General features: G+C 39.9%; 1 protein-coding gene across 6 annotated transcripts in view; it reads left to right on the forward strand.

The window, feature by feature from the left end:
• Nucleotides 1-24495, forward strand: part of NLGN4X (neuroligin 4 X-linked) — a 167875-nt gene that overhangs the window by 19445 nt on the left and 123935 nt on the right. For 4 of the 6 annotated variants that reach the window (XM_082220078.1, XM_082220073.1, XM_082220076.1 and 1 more), the window contains exon 2: nt 20905-21782. In XM_082220078.1, the coding sequence (XP_082076204.1) occupies nt 21311-21782 (472 nt within the window). In that variant the 5' untranslated portion in view covers nt 20905-21310. Of the gene's footprint in view, nt 1-3810; nt 3896-20904; nt 21783-24495 lie in introns of all 6 variants that reach the window. The other 2 variants (XM_082220074.1, XM_082220075.1) reach the window with 1 other exon arrangement.

The raw sequence follows: 24495 nt of genomic DNA on the forward strand, positions 1-24495 counted from the left end.
TAACGGCATGCTATGGTGCTATGGTATCTCTCTCTCTCTCTCTCTCTCTCTCTCTCTCTCTCTCTCTCGGAACATCTTTTTCACCCATTAAGAACATAAGAAGAGCCCTGCTGGTTTAGACCAGTGGCCAATCTAGCCCAGGATCCTGCTCTCACAGTGGCCAACCAGATGCCTATGAGAAACTTGCTTTCTCTGGCTTTTATATAGATAATGAATTTCTGCCCCCCCCCCCCCGTATTCTGCTGCATTGCCAATGAGTTTCAGCTTTCCTGGGGCCTTGAGACATTCCATCTTTTTGCCACAGTTTCCCATCCCTTATATTTCTTTTTCATTTTCTCTGTAATGAGGAGCTGGTCACTGTAGATATAAAATGATTTATTAAGGAACTACATATATGCAAAAGGTTTATGCTCTTTGAACTGCTTTCCCATTCCCTATAGCCCTGTCCTTTCTTTTTTATCCAAACCTCTTAATCCGGCTAAGGTGGATTTCCCATTTCCCATTGTGTAATCACTGGTTCTCAAACCACTTGAAAATTTCCAATAGTCTTGATGGGTCATGTATTATTTTTCTCCCTGTGGTAGCAATTGTAATACAGTGTGCTAGATGCCATGGTTTTTCATTGTATGTTTAATGTTTCGTATATTTCTTATATTGCATTTTACTGTATTACAATTTGTATTCCATAGAATTCAAATTATATTAAATAAAACACTGCCAAAAGATTGCATGTGGAAGGGGGAGTTAGCAGAAATTGTCCCCCAACCCACTCCTGAACAGGGGAACAACTCAGAGCTATGCTTTTATCTAAAACACTAGCTTAGCACCAAATCTTAAATCTCAAAGTCACGATTCATCTGCAGTGCGTTTCTCCGTGCTGAACCAACATTACACTTCCGGCTTATAAGGTCCTTGATCTGCCAGTCAAGCTATATTGATCCGAAGGAAAAATATGTGAAAAATCTAAGGTGCTTTCCCTTAAATTAGTTTTGTTGTGTATACCGTTGCTTTGAATTGCTATGGTATCGATTGATCTTCAGGTTGTTGACACAACAATTGCGTGTGCTCAGAGGAGTCACGAGCTAATCCTGTCAACTTGCTTCTGATACTTGTTTAGCTATTACAGGTGATACTCCTTAATTCATCTGCAGTTTTGGGCTCTGCCACTTAAGTGCTTATCTTCCCAAATTAATCAAAAAAGGAAGAAACTGTGGCAGAAACCAGGTTCAGGTTAAGCACTGAGCAATCAACACCACAAATCTGTCCTACAGTGCTGGAAATTTCACTAAAAAACTTCTAAAAGAATGAAGGGTATCCATCAGTTTTGAAAGCTACTTTAATAATTTTAAATTATCTGTCCCAGAATAGGAGAACCCCAGAGGATCTTTTATCAAATAATCTTACAATACTTGCTTGTAGATGTACAAATTTTCCTCTTTTTTGTTTTGTTGACTGTAGGAAAGTATAGTAACGTACTAACTACATGTGGTATTTAGTTAAAGTTTGGGATATGCTTATTTTATGGCAAAATTGACCCACTAATGATTAGTTGCTCTAGTTAAGGAGTTAAGGCAGGAGGACTTAAAACTGTTTGGTTCTGACTTGTAACTCATGTAGATCGCCTGAACATTTGTAAACCAACAAATACTGGTGTGTGTTTGTGTGTTAGTTAGTTGTAATATTTTAGCATTTGCTGTGATTAGGCTAATTGCATCTATTTCAATATTCATCAACTATAAAAACTGAAGATAATGGCTTGTTATTGGATTAATCTGCAAGGTAATAGGGTCTTGGTTGTTAATTTATTCTTGCTAAATTATTGTTGTTTTGAGTAACCTTTTATTTTGTCTTTACTATTGATCTGCTGTGTTATTTAGTTACATTTTTATATTGCTTGCTAAAACAATATAATCAATTGTGTGGGGTAGGGAGCTGTCCAAAGTAGTGAAGTCTAGCTACATGGAAAGGATTTTTCCAGTTGTTTTATTGTCATTGATGTGACTTCTCAAATAGGCCTCTGAAAGAACAGGCTAATATTTAGTGTCTTAAAAACAAAACAACCCCCCCAAACCCCCCAAACCCCATATTAGTGTATTTGGGTTGTGTTTGGCTGTTTATGTGGCTCTCAAGGGCACTTGCAGAAACTAGCTCAACATCTTTAGACGTGAAAAGCTGGTTAGAAATTTTTAAACTTGGATCATATAGGATTTTTATTCCTCAGAGATAACTGGGATAACTATGTACAAAAAAGAAGATAACATTGTGGCAAACTAGCTTTCCATAGTGGAGGTTTGGATAGCTTAAGTCAAAGGCTCCTGCAATTTATTTTATTTATTTAACAGCTAAATACATAAAATAAATTTCACTGACCTTGTCGTTGACTTAGATTACTTAAATCTTATCCCAATTTAATAACTGAGGAGAAAACCTAGTCTGTTTCCCCTTGTGCACACAGCTCTGTGTGCTTTGGATTGGGGCCTGTTGCCTTCAACATATAAGTGAGCTACTAAATGCTTCATATTTATAGCCTCAGTAATTCAGATCCTAGTTTCCTTTGTTAGTTGGCAACCCAAGATTAGAGTACAGTTTCCTGGTTTTAATATAATTATAATTTCAAGAAAGCAAGGCTGCAGAGTTGAAGCTGGCACATAAAAGAAAGGGGGAACAAGTGAGAGAGAGTATGTTTGCCTGATTCTCATGTTAATAAGCCCTGATTGATTAAACTATGATTGATGTATGAACTGGCCCATTGGTTTGGTTAAGCATAGTGTGCTAATCAACTTCATTGGTTTCCTTCAAAAATGTAAAATGGACAATAAATCTCTTCTACTTTTTAGCATTTTGTACAATTCTTAGAATATGAGAATTCAACCCCACTTTGTCACTTGACATAGAATTTTTCTTTGTGCATATGTATGCTTCTTATGTATGCTTATCATGTTGAGATTGTTAAGAAGAGAGCAATTGAAACTCACGCAGATTAAGTCTAAATAAATACTGCAAATGGTCAGCAAAGGTCAATTTGGTTAAGTAGGGATGTGCAGATTAAATAAAAGTCAGAAAGCTTAAAAATTACAAGCTGATGATCAAGAAGAGTTCAGAAAAAGCAGAAATAATATAAAACAATGACAAAGTAAGTTGTCACAGTGTCTCGAGTTATGTATGTCTAATGCGTCTCTTCAGACAAACATTGCTTGAATAAGCATAAGTTTAAACTACATATAACAGTTTAATTTGTTACTGTCTATAGATCTGCTTTGGGCTATGCGGCTTGAATAATCTACACTGGGAACCTTAAAGCACATAGGATATAAGAACCAAGAGCTTCAGGCATACTGTCTTCCGAGGATTAAAAAACAACCTGGAAGTTAGGAACAGAATATTATGTATGATTACAAGGAAATCACTTTGGCTTAGAAACCATATGCCTGCATGCTTATAGCATGCATGCCTTACACAAAATGCTGTAGAGCAAGGAACCTGTTAAACTCAACTTCCATCAGCATCAACTAGCATGGGCAATGGCAGGAATGGTGGGAGGACTACAGGTTCTCTTAAGGTCCAGGTATTCTGAGAGAATACCTGGACCAGGTATTCTGGTCCAGGTATTCTGAGAGAAAGGAAGAGTGAAATGAAATTAAAAAGCATGATCATGATTGAGTCCTTGATAAATAACATTTGGAGACACCTTGACCTTCATAGAAAGTTTTTTAAAATGGAGAAAAAGTAGTGTGGGTATATTGATTTAAGATGGCGTGTTGTCATTTCTTTTACTGAAGGGCAATCTCTACCTCTTTCTGTTTCCGACAGGGGAAAAATGTGTTAACATCTAAAATGGCATCATGCAACCTCACACAGATAGAATTTGAAGGCTTCTAAAGCTGCAATGCTGTTGGTAAGCATTTTTATAGTAGTCCTCCTTAAAACCCAGTTAACATTTTAATCATTTTCACTTATTCAGGAGTCAAAGCAGATCAGACATAACTGAATATTCTACCTCTTTGATTTGGTAAAAAGTGCCTCTGGATGGTGCTGAGAGTGGCAGGATCATGGTATAGAGATGTTAGGGGATTTCTGATTTTTTGGGTGTGTGTGTGTGTAAATAATCATGGATACTATATATCTGGCAACATTTCCCTTTGGTTATTTACACTTACTCTGTAATATAATAAAAGAAACTTGACTCAAAATCCTCTACTTGGCTCTGAACTTTTTATATCAGAGATTATGCCTTTGATTCTTTTTCATATGGTTTTTGTAAGGCACTGTTTCAATGACTAGTATCTGGTCATAGATGCTGCAGTGCAACACCGTTGAACTGGACATTCCATGGAAATAGTGTAGGATTGTAGATTAAACCACTATATAATTCAGGCCCTTGATCTCATTGTGGACTAGTTCCTTCTCTGAAGTTTTTAGGTTGTTTTATCTAAAGGATGAAAAAGGTCAAGATATTGTGTGTGCCCCCCCCTTATTTTCTCCTCCTCTTTTCCAATGGTTTTGTTGTTGTTATCATTTTATTGTTTTTATGATACTGTGCAATAAAAGAAAATTGAGGTAGTCCTATTCCTTGTTTAGCTAAGCTCAAACAAACAAAAAATAATGCCCATGAGAACATTTGGTATTAGTGTATTATTATGGTGGCTGTGAGTAAAGCTTTTGATTTTGATAGGTCTATATATTGGTGACACAGATGGGGGTGATATGTTCTGAGACATAGCTGCTATTATTGCTAGTGACAGGGCTTCCATTAATAGATGCAGTGGCTCAGAGGCTGTGAGCGTGAAATGAACTGATCTAAGCAGAAAAGAGAGCAAAACAAGCTGAATTGTGCATTTAAAAATTTACGGTGGGTCAGTGAGACCAGGATACAACTCTGAACTTCTTTTTTCAAAAAAGAAGCAGCAGCAATAATAAATGAGGGCATCAGGGCAAATTACAACTATTAATTGAATGCTGTTGCTTAGACATAGAATATACTTGGTTGTGGTTCCTTAAATTATAAATTAATGGCTGCCAAAGAGAACCTGCCCTATCAAGAGTGTGTAGTCTCATGAATTACTTGTAAGCTATGTAAGATAATGATCTTTTTCAAGGCAAAGATGAGGCTGGGTGGGCTTATAAAAACTAGAATTATGGAGTGCTGGTATAATGTATGAATGGTGAAATCTGTGAGTCAAATCTCATCTTACCCACAAACTCACTAGGTGGTCTTCAGACAAGGCATTATTATACTTTTTTTTCATTTGCCCCCTATGGTGATCATAAGATTGGCCTATCTTATGGTATGATTATTACTCTCATGGCTCTCACCATGCTTGACCATTGGCTCTGATACCTGGGTGATGAAAGCTGTAGTTTGGCAACATCTGGAGTTTCCCCCAGTTGGTATATGAAGCAGTTTGAAATATTTATCGGTGCTTTTAACGCTATTGGGTTGTCCTTTATGGTGACATTGCCTTGGTGAAAATCACTTCCACAAGCTGCTTTTGGGTGGACAACCCCTCCTATCTACAGTGGCTCCCACTGCCAGATATCACTTCCAGAAGAACCCTGCTCCCCACTCTCAGAAAAAGCTTTCATGAGGTGGTGAAAGGCTTAAGTCAATATGGTAATTGGCAAAAATGGTGGTGTGATTTGAATGAATGAATGAATGAATGAATTTTCTACTAAGGTAAAGCCACATTACACATAATAATATTTTGTTTGCTTGTTTTTTAAGGAGATGATGGATTGGGGATGGTTGGATCCAAACATGCTCTTCCACTCATGGAACAGCCATTTCCATCAGCAACAGTACATTCCCATAAACAGCAAATCCCTTTTGTGAGTGGAGGGTTTCCATGAGCAAAGACTGGTTTTAGGATCCATCCAAGTATCCTCTCTAAACTCTAGAAATTTAATTCAAATTTCTCTGATGGTCTATGCACCCAGATTTCTAATATCTCTATAGTTTAGTGTGTCTCTGTTACTCAGAGACTTTACAGTAGCCTCATTTCATTTGTGGGCACGTGGAGCACATAGCAATAGTGACAGAAAATTCTAATCACTAAAGACAGTGTTATGAAACTGGTTGGTGATGGTGACTGTCACAATGAATCCATTATAGGCAAAGGACTTGCCGATCAGAAGGTCGGCGGTTCGAATCCCCGCGATGGGGTGAGCTTCCATTGCTCGGTCCCTGCTTCTGCCAACCTAGCAGTTTGAAAGCATATCAAAGTGCAAGTAGATAAATAGGTACCGCTCCGGCAGGAAGGTAAACGGTGTTTCTGTGTGCTGCTCTGGTTCACCAGAAGCGGCTTAGTCATGTTGGCCACATGACCCGGAAGCTGTACGCCAGCTCCCTCAGCCAGTAAAGCGAGATGAGCGCCGCAACCCTAGAGTCAGCCACGACTGGACCTAATGATCAGGGGTCCCTTTACCTTTACTAAGTTTCTATATATAGAGTCCTGCATTTGCTAGATAAATGTGGCTGCCTCTTTCAGTGTCCAAAGAAATTCTAAGGCAAATGCATGAAGGCAAATGCCTTGATGCATGGAAGCAGCCTTTCATATGTGGATTCCTTTTCTACTCTGGATTGGCTTTCTAGACTTGGTTCTATGCATTGAAAGGAAAATCTACCATCCAGTGTTCACAATAATTCATAGCAGATGGGTCCTGCAGAAATGGTTTATGTAACTTTGGAAGTACTGATCACTGTTCTTTTGGTGTGAAGGTGGATTAAATTAAGGTATATCCTCAAACAGGTAATCTAAGTTGACCTTAATGTTGTTGGAAATCACTTATGTTAGGGATGGAAGGGAAATGTGGAATATAGTCATGTTTTATTGGTACTGATAAAACTGTGACAAATACTTAAGAATTAAAACTTTGCAGGCTGTGGCTTCCCCACCCGCAACACTGTAAAATGTTGATAACATTTATCTTCACTGAGGGCGATGATGTTTGGTGGGGGGATAATGTGAGTAATTTAAAAATTGTTCAGTTTACTTAGAGAAGTTCATAAACATTGATTTGTCACATCATGTATGACAAAATGTTTTTTGATCTCCAAACTTGGAGTGCTTCTGGAACAATGCAGTGCAATAAAATGATTTTAACTGATGAGACATAACTGCATCAGTCTATTTCCATGCCAAATGTAAGCAATCCACCTCAATTATGTTAATTGGTGCCCTAAAAGAAAATGTTACAGCTGTTTGGTAAATCAGGAAGGTAGAGAGTTTCTTTTTCAGCAAAAAAACATTCCACAGTGTTCTTGCAATATAACAGTCAAACTGTTTGTATTTACATTTTTTAAAAAATAAATCATATAATTGGCATCTCATTCTCATCATCAAAGTTGCCTATGTTTGCAGAGGTTGTGCATATTTTCAGATCCTGGTGAATCTGAAGGTCTATATTTGGTCTGTTTGAAGAATTCTGCTTCATCAGTTTTGCCTCATTTGTCCAAAACAAATGGACAGGTTGCAGTAGTAAGAGGAAGACAGAAATTGTGACCAGTACTATATCTCTTAATAAAGATCTTCATGTTGTTGTTTTTGGAATTTATGTCCAACACAGGCTTTCAGACTGCTCAGACATATCTCTACCCTCCTAATAATTTTAAATAAGTAAATGCAACACACCAATAAAATATTTATTTTTATGAAAAGCACACTCTCTATTCAGCTTTGCAATATTGATTAAAAACCTTTGGTCCCCAGCCTGCCTTCCCATCAGTGAAGGAATTGACAGAAGTATGCCATAGCTCCTCTGGGAAATGCTAAATTCTAGATGGATCCTAGAACAGTACTATCCCTGAGATTAGGTGGTTTCATTCCCCTCCCTTTTGTCTAAGAAGCATCAGGAATGGGAATGTGTAGGTTTTATTATCAAATGTTGCAATACAATTCCTTACAGCTAACAGACATTACTGAATTTTCATTTAATGCATTTAAGTCAAATCAAATACCACATATAGGTTGTTTCTGCCATGAAATACAGTGCCAGCAATGAGATGTATAATTGAAGATAGCAAGGGAAAGCCACTCCACATGCCATCAAGTGCAGTGCAGAGTCTGGAAAGCCTATTTTACTGGATATCAAAACCTATTTTACTGGCCTATTTTACTGGATATCAAAACATTTCATTTGGGAATTAATTAACACTGGAAACACATTGTGGCAAGCTCTTTAGGCATATCTGAGCCTAGCTTGAGTTCATGTTGTCCGAAGAACACCGCCGTTAGTTGGATACCCTGCTGTTGGCAACCTATAAACACATGTGGTCACTTTCATGATCCAAATGTCTGTAGGAATTAGTTGCACTCCTAGGGGCCCCAGTAGCAAACTTGTCAGTTCTCCTGAATTCTGTGTTGATGGCAGAAATAATTGTCCTCCAGCTTGACTGTGGGAAAGCATAGAGGGAAATGACCCTAACAAATGGTGCTTCAGCCATTTTGTGACCAGTAACATGCTGGGATTCCAGAAATTATTGGAGCAATAACAGCTAACAAGAAGAAGACTTTCCAAGCTTTGAGGAACCTGATTAAAACTTGTGCAACCGATTCTCACCCCCACTCCCCCATGCTGCAAAGCACATGACAGCATAGCAACTGAGAAGCAGGGAGGCAGGAGCCAAATGGGCACCACCTCCCCATCGCAGGCAATTCTGTACAAATGCCACATCCTGGCTGGTCTGTTAGTTATGAAGCAGGATCTGTATGATGATGAGGCCAAATGAAACTCAAAGAGTAAGAACACAGAACACATGATGAGCAGGCCCAGAAACCTACCAACCAACCTGGAGCTAAGCCCAAATTTCTCTGAGGTTATTTTTCCTGAGAATGTTTCTGATATCTTGCTTTTTCTCACTGTCCCCGAAAGGCCACTTTGCTGAATATACAGCAACATTTTTTGTGGTGACCACAATTTCACCCCCACCCCCAATACCCCAGAAGAACACCAGGCTTTGTGGCTTATGGAAAATGATTGCCAGCATGTCAAAACATTTGCAGCAGCCAACCAAACAAAAAACAACAACAATGGAGGGTGGGGGACAACTAAGCCGTTCCACTGTCAGTGTTGATTTTGACCTTATTTACTGTGAGAAACTGTTGAAGAATTTATCCACACACCTCAGGAAAAATTGGCTGAAATGGTGCCCCAATTTCTCTGCCCAAAATAGGCTTCAAAATGTTGCAGGGTCTTCTACCATACTATTTCCCAAATGTACCTTTGCTAACTGATTAATATACTGGGGATGTCTGTTTATGATTGCCAAGTATAATTACTTTCTCTGCCACCAATTTGTTTTGATTGTGCCATAAAAGAGCATTCTCTTGGCATTTAGAGTATGATAATTCAGGGAAAACCAATCAGAACAACCAGCACTTATCTATGTGACTATATTGCCTTTGCATAACTTATCAGCATTCTAGCTGAGTGATGCATGACAGCCGTGTTTTCTGTCCTGAATCAGACAAATTGTTCTTAGCTAGAGGTACCTAGCACAACACCTTCCCTTGGAACGTGGTTAAGCCTTATGTCCACACAGCACCCTATGTGACTTTTGCAACCATTGCTGGACAGAGATAACTTGCTCACTGTGATCCTTATACTGGTAACCTTTCAATTGCAATGTGCTCTATGGGACTTCCCTTGAAATTGATCTGGAAGCTGCAACTGATGCAGAATGCTTCAGCCAGGTTGCTGAGATGTCCACATATCTTACCTGTGCTGAGGTAACTGAATTGGTTGCCAACCAGCTACCTAGTCAGGTTTACAGTACTCTTGTTAACATAAAAACCCTGAACAACTTGGGACCAGGTTACCTAAAATAATTCATGCATAGACCTTTAATATCACTTAGATCATCTGTGGAAAATTCTACTCATGGCACTGGGCCCTTCATAATATCACAGAGCACTGATCTGAAAACAGGCAATTTCTGCTGTTGCCCCTCTTCTGTGGAATACCCATCCCTCCTCCATACACAAAGTAACAACCACGTCAGCTGTGTCCCATTGTTGACAGAAGGGGAGAGTGTGGAGAGACAGGTGGAGGGGGAGGAGGAGCCAATTTGCAGTAGCAGCCTGAGAACAAGGAGAGTGCTGAGAACAGGGAGAAGGGGAGGGGGAGGTCAAAGGAGAAGATGCAGACTGACAGCTGTAGCTCAGACTCAGAGGGAGCGCTACAGGGAATTGCCCATCCCCAGGTGTGTAGGCTTGCAAAGATTAATAAAAGGTGTGAACAGGAAAAGAAGCGTAAGTGGGGCTTTAAAAGTGGGAGGAGGAAGGGGCATACCTCAGACTCAGCATCAGCAAACTTGGAAGCCGACACTGAGTGACTGAGCTCCAGAGTGATTTGTGTTTTGAGCAATAACACCTGAGTTAATTGCTGCCAGCGTTGTCTTGCTTCTGTGGGAAAGACCCAACCAGAACAAATCATCAGTTGCTGCAGATGTGTTGTGAAGACTTATCTCTGCCCAAGCTTTCCTTGACCCGTATTATCAGACCTGTTTTATTATTTTACGTGGTTTTATGTTGCTGCTTTATTGGTTATGGGCTCCATTTCTTATTGATACGTCTTAACATAAATGTACTCGACTTAGATTTTTGAAATATTAAGCAATTTATAAATGCCTTTAAAGATGCTAGAAATACTTGGGACTATGGTAACCTGGGTTCAAGTTCCTGCTCAGCCATGATGCATATTGAATTATTTTGAGCTTGTTATTATCTCTCAGTTGAAGCTATTTCATAAGAATGTTGTATGTTTAAAATGGGACAAACACAAATCATTTGCCCTTAGGGGAAACATGATATGCAAATATGATGAATTAAAAAGAGTAAGAGCTCTTCCAGACAAACTGTTTGTTCAGCACTCATCCTGACTTGCTAGCACAATAAATTTGGTCTTTATTAAACATTCATTCTGATTTGTTTGCAGGGTAGTTATATGACAATGAATATTCATTCCGCACCCATCCTGGTTGGGATCCTATTAATTATTTCTTCATCCCACACTTTTAAATTCATTTCCCTATCACTTTCCAAACCACAAAAAGTTGCACTGGGTAACAACCACTTAATCCACTTCAATTGAAAAAATCTAAAGCTGCAGTATGCCATTGAATCCTTCCTGAAAAGGACTTCCGGGTTAGCGCCTCCGGCAATGGCGGATTTCCTCTGACCGGGAGGAATCTGCTTCGTGAAACTAGGGTCTGGACTGCCACGGCGAGGCGGACACCCACTAAAAACCACAGGCGGGAGAAGCCTGTGGATGTGGGATTCGGATGGCACCTTTAGCGCCTCCCCTACTCACGGGGAAACCCGGTTTCGGGGATCCGGAGCGACGTGGGGTGAGCGGCGCAGTGCTTCGAATCGACTGCTCTTTTCACGGAGTGAAGCCGCATTGCTGTTGCCGGAGAGCGCTGACTTTTTCCTGTGGACAATTGGACTTTAAACAACTACCCGTGAGTAGAACGGAAAATTGGATTATGAAACATCTTAATTTGGCACCGAAGCGGGAAGGTCTAAACAGGAAGTCCGCCTTCTGCTTTTGTAAATAGATTGAAGCAAAGACATTGCAAGCTAAAGTCTGGAAAGTCGTTTGTAAAGGATTAAATTTCCATCACTTAAAACTACCAAACCCCCTTGGAAGCAGGAGAAGAGGGGGAAAATCTTAGACTGTTTAAACCTGCAGGAGAGAGAGTAAAGAAAGATAAATTTCCACCGTCTTGAACGCTTTGGGGAAGTTCATCGACTGTGAAGAAAACACTTTTTTGACAGATATTTAACAAGAGAAACATATTGATTCCAATGTTTCCTTTTGCACTTAAAAGGAACAAAATATCTGAAAAATGAAAGGAATTTTGTTGCTGGATCTGCTTTTAAAAGACGGATACAAACAGAAATTGTTTCCTCTAGAGGGAGCTTGTGAAACTGTTGCTGGAGTCGATCTGGGGAATTCTACAGCTGTGGAGATTAAGATCGTGAGAACCAGACATTTGACCTTGAATAAGAATGTGCCCAGAAGAAGCTTTAGTGCTTGCTTTTTGCAAGACAAGTGCTTTACTGGAACAGCTACATGAGAAGATGGATTTGATGACTGTTGCAGTTAGCAATTTTGGACAAACAGTGAATATCTATATAGAAACCACGCAGGAACCAATCCAGGAATCTGCTTTGACAGGGCAAGATGTGCAGGAGACAAAGGAGGAGGTTGTGGCTGAACCTCAAGTAACAGAAATGGAGAGAGTCGCAGCCTTGCAGGAACATAAGTTGTTCTCTGACGACTGAACCTGGAGAAAGTCAGATTTGGAGAGATGGAGTACTGTTTGGTTTGGAGATGGGAAGCTGGATAGATCCACCTATGCAGGGATGTTTTGACTTTTGGGATCTGGTTTTGGGCCAGGGGGAGTTTGGAGTTGTGGGGGCCCTTAACCTTGGAGGGACTTTGAAATATGCCTTCAAATATCTTTTGGATTTCAGTGCTGACTATGGAGAATGGGCTGACCTGTCGAGAAGGGATAAAGATACTGTCAAGTTGGAGTCTCCCCGAGCTCTACCCCTCAGTGAGAAAGGAAGGAAATTAAGAATAAGATCAGCAGAAGACAAAGTAAAGTGCAGGTATAAATATGAAGAAGACCTGCAGAAGGGACATGGAAAAGACTTAAGAGCCTCGGATAGAAGGTCACCAGGTTGATGGACTAGATGGAAGGGATTGAAAGGACTGACAAAACCCGAGACCAGGAAGAAGAGACGATGGATGAAGATTAGAAGAAAGTTTAAAAATTCATTTAGAGAATTTTTGTAAAATTAATGAGTGTTAGAAAAACGTTGGAATGAAACTATTTGGCTTTAGTAGAAATGCTTTAAGGAATTAGGTATAAATAAGTTTTAAGTTTTAAGCTTTAGGGCTTTTTATGGTAAGATAAGGTTAAAATAAATTAAGGTAAATTAATGACAGAATATAGTGAAAGATGGAAAGGATTTGCTGAGATAATTAAGCCTCAGCGCCTAGGGCTTGCCGATCGAAAGGTCGGCGGTTCGAATCCCCGCGGCGGGGTGCGCTCCCGCTGCTCGGTCCCAGCGCCTGCCAACCTAGCAGTTCGAAAGCACCCCCGGGGGCAAGTAGATAAATAGGTACCGCTTACCAGCGGGAAGGTAAACGGTGTTCCGTGTGCGGCTCTGGCTCGCCAGAGCAGCGTTGTCACGCTGGCCACGTGACCCGGAAGTGTCTCCGGACAGCGCTGGCCCCCGGCCAATAAATGTGAGATGGGCGCACAAACCCCAGAGTCTGGCAAGACTGGCCCGTTTGGGCAGGGGTACCTTTACCTTTAAGTTTTAAGTTTTAAGCTTTAGGGCTTTTTATGGTAAGATAAGGTTAAAATAAATTAAGGTAAATTAATGACAGAATATAGTGAAAGATGGAAAGGATTTGCTGAGATAATTAATAACTAGAATACAAAAAAGGGAGGCGTGAGGAGGTTGATGAAACAAGTTAATGAAAGATAAAGATTTGGGAATATCGGATTTGGTTTTCAAATTTTTTGTTTGCTTTTTGTTTTGTTGTATTGTGTGTTTTGTTTTTTCCTTTTTTCTTTTTATTGACTTGTATTGTTGAATTCCTTTTCTTATTCTTTTTTTTTTTGATGTATTGTAACTCTTTATTGTCTTCTTCTTTCGCTTTTTTTGTAATTGTTACACTTTTAATAAATATCATTTTTAAAAAAAATGAATCCTTCCTGAAAAATAGGAATGGTTTGGAGGCACCCTAAGTGAATAAAATTCAGAAATGTGCACACAGAGCTCCTGTGCTAAACTACCCATTTACATAGGCACCTATGTGCAAAGATTCCATTGCATAAGCGTAGCTGCCCTAAACAACAAAGAGAATAGGAAAATAGGCACCCATTAGAATTCTGTGTGTACGCTTGACCTCTTTGTATCGGAGCCATATTGTGCCACTCATGCGCCTATGAGTCATGTACTTTGTTCATACCAGCTTTGGAGATTAATGTAAGTGTTATTTTTGTCCACTGCCTAGTTTCAGCCAACTGCTACGGGCTATTGGATTTAGTGACACTGAGCAATGAAGAAAATAAATATTATTGCCTAGAGCACTGTGTTACAGGGCATGCCAAGAAAAAAAAAAGTTATAAGGCTTTGTTAGATTATAAAGAATCCTAAAGGATGCTGGGAAGGGGCCAGAAACCTAAAGCACTAAATAGTATAGAAAAACGATGCCAGATCATTTCATTTTTTCTTTTTCTTTTAATCCACCACTTAAAATGTCCTAGTTCAGGACTGCAGAGCTTCTGATATTCCTAGTGAATGCATTCTGCCAGGCGTCTATTGTGGCTAGGGATGGATGGACCTGTCACTTTCAGTTCTCTTTTTATCATCCCCCCCCCCAATTATGAATTCAGTTCTCCAAATTTCCAATTTGGGATTACGATTATGATTATTTTTAAAAAATCTAATGAAAATTCATCAGCATTTTAGTGCAGATTTCTCCTAATAAACACAGATTTGTATGCAGTTTTGACTAAAGTACATAATTTTTGCAAGTAATTTCCCCTGGTATAATGCATTATCGGTATGTTACCTTTCGCTAAAATATTTCTTTTTGTGCACACTTCCCTATAATATATGCATTTTTGTAAACATTGCTTTGTTGGAGAACTGCACTGCAAAATTCAGATAGGTGTGAATTTCAAAACGGTTTCAGAAAGTGATAATTCAGTAGACTTGTCTAGTAAAGAAAATGCCACAGTCTACTGCATCTGGTCCAACTGACTCCTTCTGAATTAGGCCCTGGAGCATAATAAAACTTAAAAAAGATGACACATGAAAACAAAATAAGATGCCTAAACATGCTCAGTGTTTTGTTTATATAATCAGTTGATCTCTGAGGAAATATTCATCCAGGTCTAACCTTGTGCCATCACAACAAATATATTTTTATTAGTACTTATGAACATTTAAAACTCTTTACAATCACAAACTCTATTATCAGTTAACAAAATCAAGTCTTTTACCAAATCACTTGGGACTGAACCTGGTACCTTCAGCTTTTTGTTACTAAGGAGGGTGGTTGGCTGCAGAAGTGCTGTTAACTGGAATGCTACCAAAAGCTGTCTGTGTGATCCTTATTGTAGGAATGTTTCTTCTGGATAGCACTTGCTGAAAGTTTCAACAAATGGGAGCATGTGTGTGTGTACATGTGCATGGGCACATGTGCTTGTTTTTTTGTGGGGAAAGAGAATATTTTCCTCCTGAATATTATTTTTGTTTTCTGACTCCTTCTTCTTCTGGAACAAAGATGCTGAATTGAGTTAAAATTCTGAAAGCTCATTGATGTGCAAAAATGTAATTAAGCACTGGAAGACATTTTTAAATTTTATGTGTTTGGCTGGATGATAGGGGCTGTCAAGCAAATCATTTTAACAGGTTTAGCTCTGTTATTACAGAAAAGCACTGAGACAGCATGTTTTCTTACTAGGGACTTGCCATGAATAATAAAATTCTGTCTTACTTCCCTTATTATCTGTTTTCCTTTCCTGTAGGGGGAATAAGACAGGATTCTAAGCCTCTGCTCATCTAATTAAATTGCATTTCTACTGTATTTTCCATTTTGTAGTGAAATATATCATACAGAAAAGACCCATTCTCATTTTGGCACCACTTCTGAAATACTGGATTTCATTCTGTAATTGATCATTTTTAGTCTTTCATCCATTCTAGATTGAAAAGGATAAAGAACCGGATCTTCTGTCAGTGAAATGACAATGCCTTAATCTCCTTTCTCTGCTTGCTATTTGAATAGTAACCTGGGAGCAGCCTTACTGGGAAAACTATGAGTCCATTTAACTTCCTATTCTTACTCAGACTGATTGTAGAAAAGTATATGGGTATACAGAAGAGTAATAATAACTCATTCCTACCAGTCAGTTCCTGTAGTCTAAGCTTTAAGTACATTGCTATCAAGGAGATCTGCACCTAATTCACAAATGACCCCACACTTGTGTGAGCTTCAGACTTTCCTAAGTAATCATTATGTGTGCTTGGAATCTACAGATCTTGAATTCAGTCTCAGAAAAGTCTGAGAGAAGGGTAAAGTGAATAAGTCAGCCTGTTTTGCTCACACAAAATCCAGTGTCAGCGTCATTATCCCACAGGGTTTTGGATGGAGGCAAACTGTTTTGTCTAGTATCCAAATGAATGATAAGGGTGGTGTTAACTTGGCTTGACACTGGAATGCAACACACACACACACACACACGCGCGCGCACACACACACACACACACACACACAGACACACACAGCTTAGCTCATGGATCAAATGGAAATTAAGATGTGTGTATGTGTGTGTGTGTGCATGTGTGTGTGTGTGTAAATAAAAGTAAATAGCAAAGACAAACCAACCAACCAGACATTCTTAAATGAAAAATTATAGCAGAAGTGTTAAATGAGAAGAGGACTATGCCTTGTCTGATCAGTACTCGGGACTCATAAGTACTGGGTCTGCCTATAGCATTTAGTGGAAGTCCCCTACCCTTATTTCCAAAGGGAATGTTGTTTTCTACTTTGAAAGTTGAGAGGTTACAGCTGTGTAAAGGACTGTATGCATGGACAGAATTCAGACAGGGGCCTTCTTGTATGGGAGATGTTACTACCTTGATTCTGCCCATAGCAGTTAAAGTACAACTGTTCTCATCATTGAGCATCCCTGCTCCAATTCTTATAGTTGTGCACTGTATCCCCCCAATAATCAGGACAAGTAACACTGGGACAAATTCCACATGTTGTGTGTCCTACCTTCTCCCAGCCATCTATTCCTTTCCTTGTCCACAGCTGTTGCCCTGTGAAAAGGGAGAGGCAGACACAGGAAGCCACAGGCTCTCTGTAAGACCACCAATTGGCAAACATAGCCTTAGAGGATGCAAACAAAGCAAAGCTAATCTGTGTGTCATGCAAAGTCTTTGGTGAGGTTGGGAAAGGAAGATTGTTGTTGCTGTCATTCTGCCATTTATGCATGGTAATCTAGGAAAGGATGCTCTCCTGAACAAACTCAGAAGGTATAACAATCATTTAAAACAAGGCTGTAAAAAGCTCTGGAGTAGTTTAGAAATGTTTTCCCCTCACTGTTAAGTAAATACAAGCAACAGAGCTGCTAGCATAATTGCAAAAGGTCAACATTTTCATGACCTGTCACGGGTGACTCTAAGGCCCTGTTCTAAAAAACAACAGATGGTAATGAAACTCTGCCTGGGATGCACTTCAGGCTGCAGAAATAGCTCACATCATTAAGTAGGAAAGATTTGGAGCGGTAGAGCTCTTGCTTTGCATTCAAAAGATGTCAGGTTCAACCACTGGTATCTCCAGGTAGGACTGTCAAAGACTTCAGTCTGAATCCCTATATTCAGGGTCAGTGTATTTGCGTACCACATTTTCCGCAAATACGTCTGTGCCCAAAGCATTTCACAGGATAGGCAACTGAAATGCCATAACTGTGATTTGAATGCATTGCAATGCAACATGATAAATCCATCATTTAATTCAAAACAGTGGCAAATGTTTAAATGAACATAAAACATACCAGTTGGTCAGTTAGCAATATCCAATGCCAGTAATATTACAGTGGTACCTCAGGTTAAGAAATTAATTCGTTCTGGAGGTCTGTTCTTAACCTGAAACTGTTCTTAACCTGAAGCACCACTTTAGTTAATGGGGCCTCCTGCTGCTGCCACACCACCGGCACACTATTTCTGTTCTCATCCTGAAGCAAAGTTCTTAACCCGAGGTACTATTTCTGGGTTAGCAGAGTCTGTAACCTGAAGTGTCTGTAACCCGAGGTACCACTGTATTATAATACCCACAGTATCCAATGCATTCCAGTGGTTCATTATGAAACCTAAGAGATCTCACTCATATGAAACTCGAGGGAAAAGATGAAAACATAAAGCAAAATAACCACCAGGTGCTTCAGGCAGCCCACCATTACAGTAAATACCATTCTCTCACCTGGACTTCAAATTTTGGTCCTAAAGGTGCATGCTCATCCTTGTGGCAACTCCCCTATTGGCTGACTCTAGAAAGCAGAGCACCAAGAGAGGCAAGATGTCCCCATTAAAGGTTATGGTTCTAAAGAGAGCATAATAGCCTTTGCATACTGCAAGAACCATTGTCTGCTGGTTTAGACAATACTGGGCTAGAGATACTCTGGCCAAATTCTGTGCGACAGCCATAAAACTTAGGGAACAAGCTGTGCTACCAAAATGATTAAGGTTTTAAATGATAACTTTAGGTTATATTTTAGTGATCAAGATTTAATATATTTGTTTAACAGTCGCTATATCTGAATTGTCTCTGTTATAACCAATTGCAATTCAATGTATTCCTGTTGTGTTTTATGATTTTCCTGATATTGTAAGTGACCTGGAACTGGTCTGTGACCGTAATAATAAAATTCTATTCTCTACTGAGCTACAGACCAGTGACATAATTCAGTATCCGTGAATCCTAAGAACCCTACTCCACAATCTTCCACACAGAAGCAAGCCATAAGATATATAAACAAATAATGCCAATAATCTTGTGTGTGTGCTTGTGTACTTGTGTGCATACGTGTTTACTGTTAGAGGAAGTCAAGTACCTCCCAGCAGATGGGAAAATTTGCTCCAATGTGCTCAGTGATCTAACTCTTAAGAGTTTAGTTTCAATGAATTTCTGTATGAGAATGTGGTTAATACAGTTTAGTTTTAGCTGGAGTTGGGGTGCTGTCCCTAGTGGAGTGGAATCACTCGTGTTTTCTTTTCCTTTGACTGGAAATGTTTCTCATATTACATTTTTGTGTATTCCATGATGCAACATTCATACAATTCAGCCGACATTTTCCTTTAGGTTAGCTTGATATGAGTCTATATGCTACGGAAACTTCTTGTCACTGTCCTGACATTTAACAGTGTAAGCAAAGTCCTACATTAAAATTAGGCCACTTCCTCAGGGCAAATGTGGGGGAGGGAGTTATCTAGATAGAGAGTGCTGAGTGCTCACTTCTTTAAAGAACCCTGGCATGGATTTGTTGAATATTTTGGACCTTATGTGGAAAATTGCATCTTAATGAGGAACTTGAAAGGACACTTCTGTGTTGAGTACATTTTATAGCTAAAATAATGTAGCTATGACAACATGTTCCTTGACAATGGAAAAATTAACACATTTCACGTTTGCTTTAGTTATTTATTTTTTAGTAGATTTTCTTTCAGCTTTCTCATTCCAAAGTCCCATGGTAGGGTTATACATAAAAATGTGCAGAGAGGCAGGCAGGGATAGAAATAATCAGGGAAGGTCTGTGGCTCAGTGATAGAGCACATGCTTAGCTTTGGAAAAGGCCCCTGTTTGGAATCCTGGGGAGCTGATTCCGATCAATGGAGACTATACAGAGCAAGATGAACCAGAATAAGGCTGCTTCTGCCTATGTCCCTGTCAGGGAACTGCCATCAGCTCAGAGACGACAGATGGAAGGGCAGTTGTGTTATAGAGAGCCTCCCAAAATCTTGTGAAGCAGTTCCTCTTCTAGTGAGGAGGAAAGCCCTACCTCCAGTGGAGAAGAAGTGCAGGGGCAAGGGGATGCTAGGGAGAGCCTTAACACTGAGCCTGAGCAAGCTAGAGAGGTGGGAAGCACGCCCTTGCCAGCGTCCATTCTGCGCAGTAGTTTTCGGCACAGGGAGGGTCGGAAAAGGCTGGGGGTGACGGGACTTTTGTGCTGGGGGAGGTACAAAAACCGACCACTCCCAGATTCTGCTAGCGATTGAGACAGACATGAATTTATGACACTCTTCACTGTAAATAGTTTGCACCAAGAATAAAGCCTGTAAAAGACAGGTCAGAGTCCTGCCTGGTTACTCTCGAGCAACCACCATAGCCACTGAGAGTCCCAATTAAAATGTTAGGCAAATAGCCAAGCCTAACAAGTATAAATAAGTCATCTCAAACTGTTCTGAAAGATACTCAGATTTGAGCTTGACTCTGCATGGGACAAGAGGAGGAGGAGGAGGAGTTTGGATTTGATATCCCGCCTTTCACTCCCCTTCGGGAGTCTCAAAGCGGCTAACATTCTCCTTTCCCTTCCTCCCCCACAACAAACACTCTATGCATTTTCACACATGTGACTAAAACCACCTTTGACCTCTTTCACTAGTACTGTATGCATGTGAATGATGTTAGTGAGAAGTAAGAGAACTTTTTTTCAACACCACATCTACATTTTAGTTAGCAACAGTTCTGCATTTGCTTGAAACAAGCCAAGGAAAGGGGGAGAAATGCACAAAAACACCCTAAATTCCAACCCACTGTGCTGAAGTAGATACTCATTGGACTTCAAATGTTGGACTACAGCATCCTGGAGTCAAATCTGTTCTAGTCACACTCAGCATAATGCTTCTGGCTTAAAATGGGGAGGAGACACAATATATGCTGCTCTGAGCCCCTTAGAAGCAGTGATGTAAATAAATAGTCAATGCACAAAATAGTAATCAAAGCTAGTCCCCTCTGTTCAATGCCACTGAAATTTTCTCTAAGTTAAAATTTATTTTTTCACATACACAGACAGCAGATGGTTCTGCAGCTAGTTATATAGCTGCTGAGAAATGAAATGTGCAGTGTCACTGCCCAGTGGAGATAGCAGCTACCGTTTAATGGTGTGCTACTCAAGCATTTCTCATTAGCTGTATGTCCCACTGGACTGATAGGCATTGGAGAATTCCTATATCCTTAAATGGCAGCATGATGTTAATCTAGCAGAAATGGATGAAGGTGATGAAATGGCAGGGAAACAAATTGAAGATTTATTTTAAAATATTGTCAGCAGCAGAGTGTATGTTAATTCTCCCTTCTTTGTTTATTGCACAGGTTGATTCATCATGCTGGAGTTAACTGGAAGGAGCCACCGTGCCAACGTAGCAGAGTAAATGTTGAACATCTTGCCACTTCTGATTCTTGGATTGTGATATCAGCACTGAAAGAGAAGCAGACCCAAGGGATGGGCTTTAAGCAAAAGAACTCCCTTGCTTTTTGTGCCACGGGGATCTGTCTATGGTCATTCTGCTGAGACACATACGACACTCATTTTGGGGGCTTCTTTCTGCCTTGGCAAGATTGTTTTTGCCCCTTATTTTATTTTCCTTGGTCAACTCCTCCCTCCCCCTCCCCCCCACTTGCACACTCCCCTCCCTCCTCACTTTTTTGCCCTTTCCCGACTAATTTGATTCTCCATCTGGGTGTGGAAGACAGAGGCCTGCGAATGTTGATGTAAATCATGTCAAGGCCAATGGGACTCTTATGGCTGCCTTTGATCTTTACTCCTGTTTGTGTCATGTTGAATTCTAATTTCCTCTTCTGGATAACTGCTCTAGCGATACGGTTTACGCTTATCGATGGACAAGCACAATACCCAGTCGTAACCACGAATTATGGCAAAATACGTGGTGTAAGAACACCTTTGCCCAATGAAATACTTGGTCCTGTGGAGCAATACCTGGGAGTTCCTTATGCTGCTCCTCCAACTGGGGAAAGACGATTCCAGCCCCCGGAGCCTCCTTCCTCCTGGACCGGCACACGGAATGCCACACAATTTGCTGCTGTCTGCCCACAGTATCTGGATGAGAGATCACTGCTCAACGACATGCTGCCTGTTTGGTTTACTGCCAACTTGGATACTGTGATGACGTATGTTCAAGATCAAAACGAAGACTGCCTGTATCTGAATATTTATGTGCCCACTGAGGATGGTAAGTACATTATTCAGCCATAAGCTGGCCAGCTAGCCTGCCTACTACAAATAAGTGAGACTAGGGTATCCAACTGTAGAACATGCTATAGTCACCTTTCAGCTTTCTCCTTGACTCTTGTTAGACAAAAATGTTATAAAACACAGTAGCTTGTTTATATTAATGCTGTTGTGTGTGTCCGCTGTGCATATTTTGCTATCAGAATGCAATTCTATTTTCAGATGTATATCAATCCCCACCACAATGGTTGTTCATGGAGGAAAAGTCAATAAATAATAATAAAAAGAAGAAGAACCTTAAACCCATTGAAATAGGAAATAAGTTGCTTTGGTTATTAGTGTACTATATAAGCCCTCTGAACAGAAAATAGGTATAGTGTATTTTATTTTGTAGAAGACTTCTGAAATGTCATTGTTTATGTAGGAACTCGTTATACTTCACATTTCTTCGAACTTGTTTGATGAAGGTGTTTGCAGTATAAAGACCTCATCATTTTTAGAAGATTCACCATTTTAATAATGCTGTACATATATCATTCATGCTGGCAATTAAAAATGGGTTAGTCAACAGCTATTGCACAGCAATGAGGAATCACCATCATTTCTGCCCCACCTCCCACCTTCTGGAACATCCTTCTCTAATAATTTCTCTGTTGATACCTTTTATTGCAAATCTTAATGACATACTTTTCCTGTAACAGGAACAATCTTTTAAACAACATTTTTCTGTAACATACTAACAATGTACTTTGAAAAAGACACCATCGGAGGTATTGATTTCTGGCTTGCAGGCCATGCCTTATTCGGAAAATAACTTGCTGGTTCTACTTCACAGAATAATGGAGAATTGTACTACGTAACGATGTTGGTAAACACTCCAAAGCAGACCATTTCTGTTAATGTCTAATTTTAATAGCTGTATGATTTGTCCCCAGTCTTGTAACCTGTGCCAATGTAGGTATGGAAGACTGAATGCCATTAAGTGCTTCATTTTCAATAGCTAAACACTTATGTATTTGAGTATCCAAACTGTTGTAATTCCCTTGCTTTGACTGCTGCTTGGATCCGAGTACGTATTGTTGCTGGCTTAATCATTTTTCACTTCAGATGTGGGAATGCAGAAAGTGTAGTAGATGGAATATAATATAGGACACTTAAGCCACCACAAATCATTCTCCCCCACATCAAGGGTGGAGATTCTACAGCTCTAATGGACTTCAGCATAATATCCTTCAGGCTGCCACCTGCTTCTTCTGTCACACTGCAGCACAGCAAAAACATTTGTATCAAACTGAGATCCTCCTCTCACTTTACCTCGGAAAAAGTCAGTGCATTGATCTCCCACAGGTCATCTTGCTCGGCAATGTTTCCCCTGTCCTGGCAGTAATCTAGGATCCTGGGGTTTTCATGAGTTACGGGGAGCTCCGAGGTAAGGTATGAGACAGCCTTAGTTTAAATGACCTAGCCAAATTGCAGCTAGCTTTGTGGGAGAACAGCAGGGAAGAGTTCAGTGCAGTTTCTCTGTTCTTCTGGTTCAGAGAGAAGGCTGCAGCATAGACTTTCTGTCTCCTTTCTTTTCTTTTGCATGTTAAAACAAAGGAGATCTCACCTAGCTGTTCTTGGACACATAGGAATTCAAATAAGTGTCAGGGGTTCTCCTTTTACTTAAATATTCAAAAAAGCTCCATGACATGGTGTACACAATGCAGGGTGCTACATTGTAGGGAGCAGAGATGGGAAAACTGTGGTCCTCTACTGATGACATTGGACTCCTACTCCCATCAACCACAGCCATCACAGCCAATGTTCAAAGAAGATGGAAATTGTAGCCCAATAATATCTGGAGCGCCAAAGGTTCTCTGCTGGTGACCTGTGGAGCTCCCTGTGTGCATTTGAATGCTCATCAGAAGCATTCTTTGTAGAGCAACTCCTGGTTGATACTTCATCTTGAAGCTTTCCCCTTATGAACTCTGTGCACAGCTTTAGACCAAACTTATTATTATTATTTGGAATGGGAGACTTTCATATCATTAGTGGCATATGATTTTGGAAAATATGATCTAGGACAATGCTTAATCACAACTAATCTGAAAAGCTCCTGTTTGTAGGTAACTAGAAGGAAATATTTAAAAGTGTGAGTATTGTGTGCGGGTGGGGGAGGGGATTCAATGCAAATTTTAAAATGGATACATATATTTTTCCTATGTTGTTCTTGCAGGAAACTGATGGCAGATTGATTCAGTTCCTTCTTGGTAACTTGAAATCTCTGAGCTAAGCCCTTTGTAAAGTAATTAGCATGACAGTTTTGTTCTAAAGAGCAGCAAACTAATTCAAGTAACAACAGCTTGGGCATGTAACAAAAGTGTTTTAACACCAGCTGTTGTTGTTTTTCCTGAACATGTATGCCTGGGGGAAAAATATTCCTTCCAAAGCTTGCTTCATGCACTTTTAATTAAGAGGTGACCCCACAGAAATTATTGTCTCTCCCACCTTCTTCTTCCTCTTACCATGAACAATCACTGAAATTTTTGAAAGGTTGTACTTAGTCAAGAAACCAACAGAGGGCTCTTCAAGACTTTGAGATGCAGGTGATCTGTGATGGAAGCTTGAGAGCTTTCCAAATCATTGGTTTCCTAGTTCTGGGAATTCCTTCTTTGTAGCAGGCAACAACTTTTTGTTTTGTTAAGTATGGGGGAGGCAATTGGAGGTGTGCA

The sequence above is a fragment of the Podarcis vaucheri genome (assembly GCF_965113315.1).
Source record: "Podarcis vaucheri genome assembly, chromosome: 4".
NCBI classification, from domain to species: domain Eukaryota; kingdom Metazoa; phylum Chordata; class Lepidosauria; order Squamata; family Lacertidae; genus Podarcis; species Podarcis vaucheri.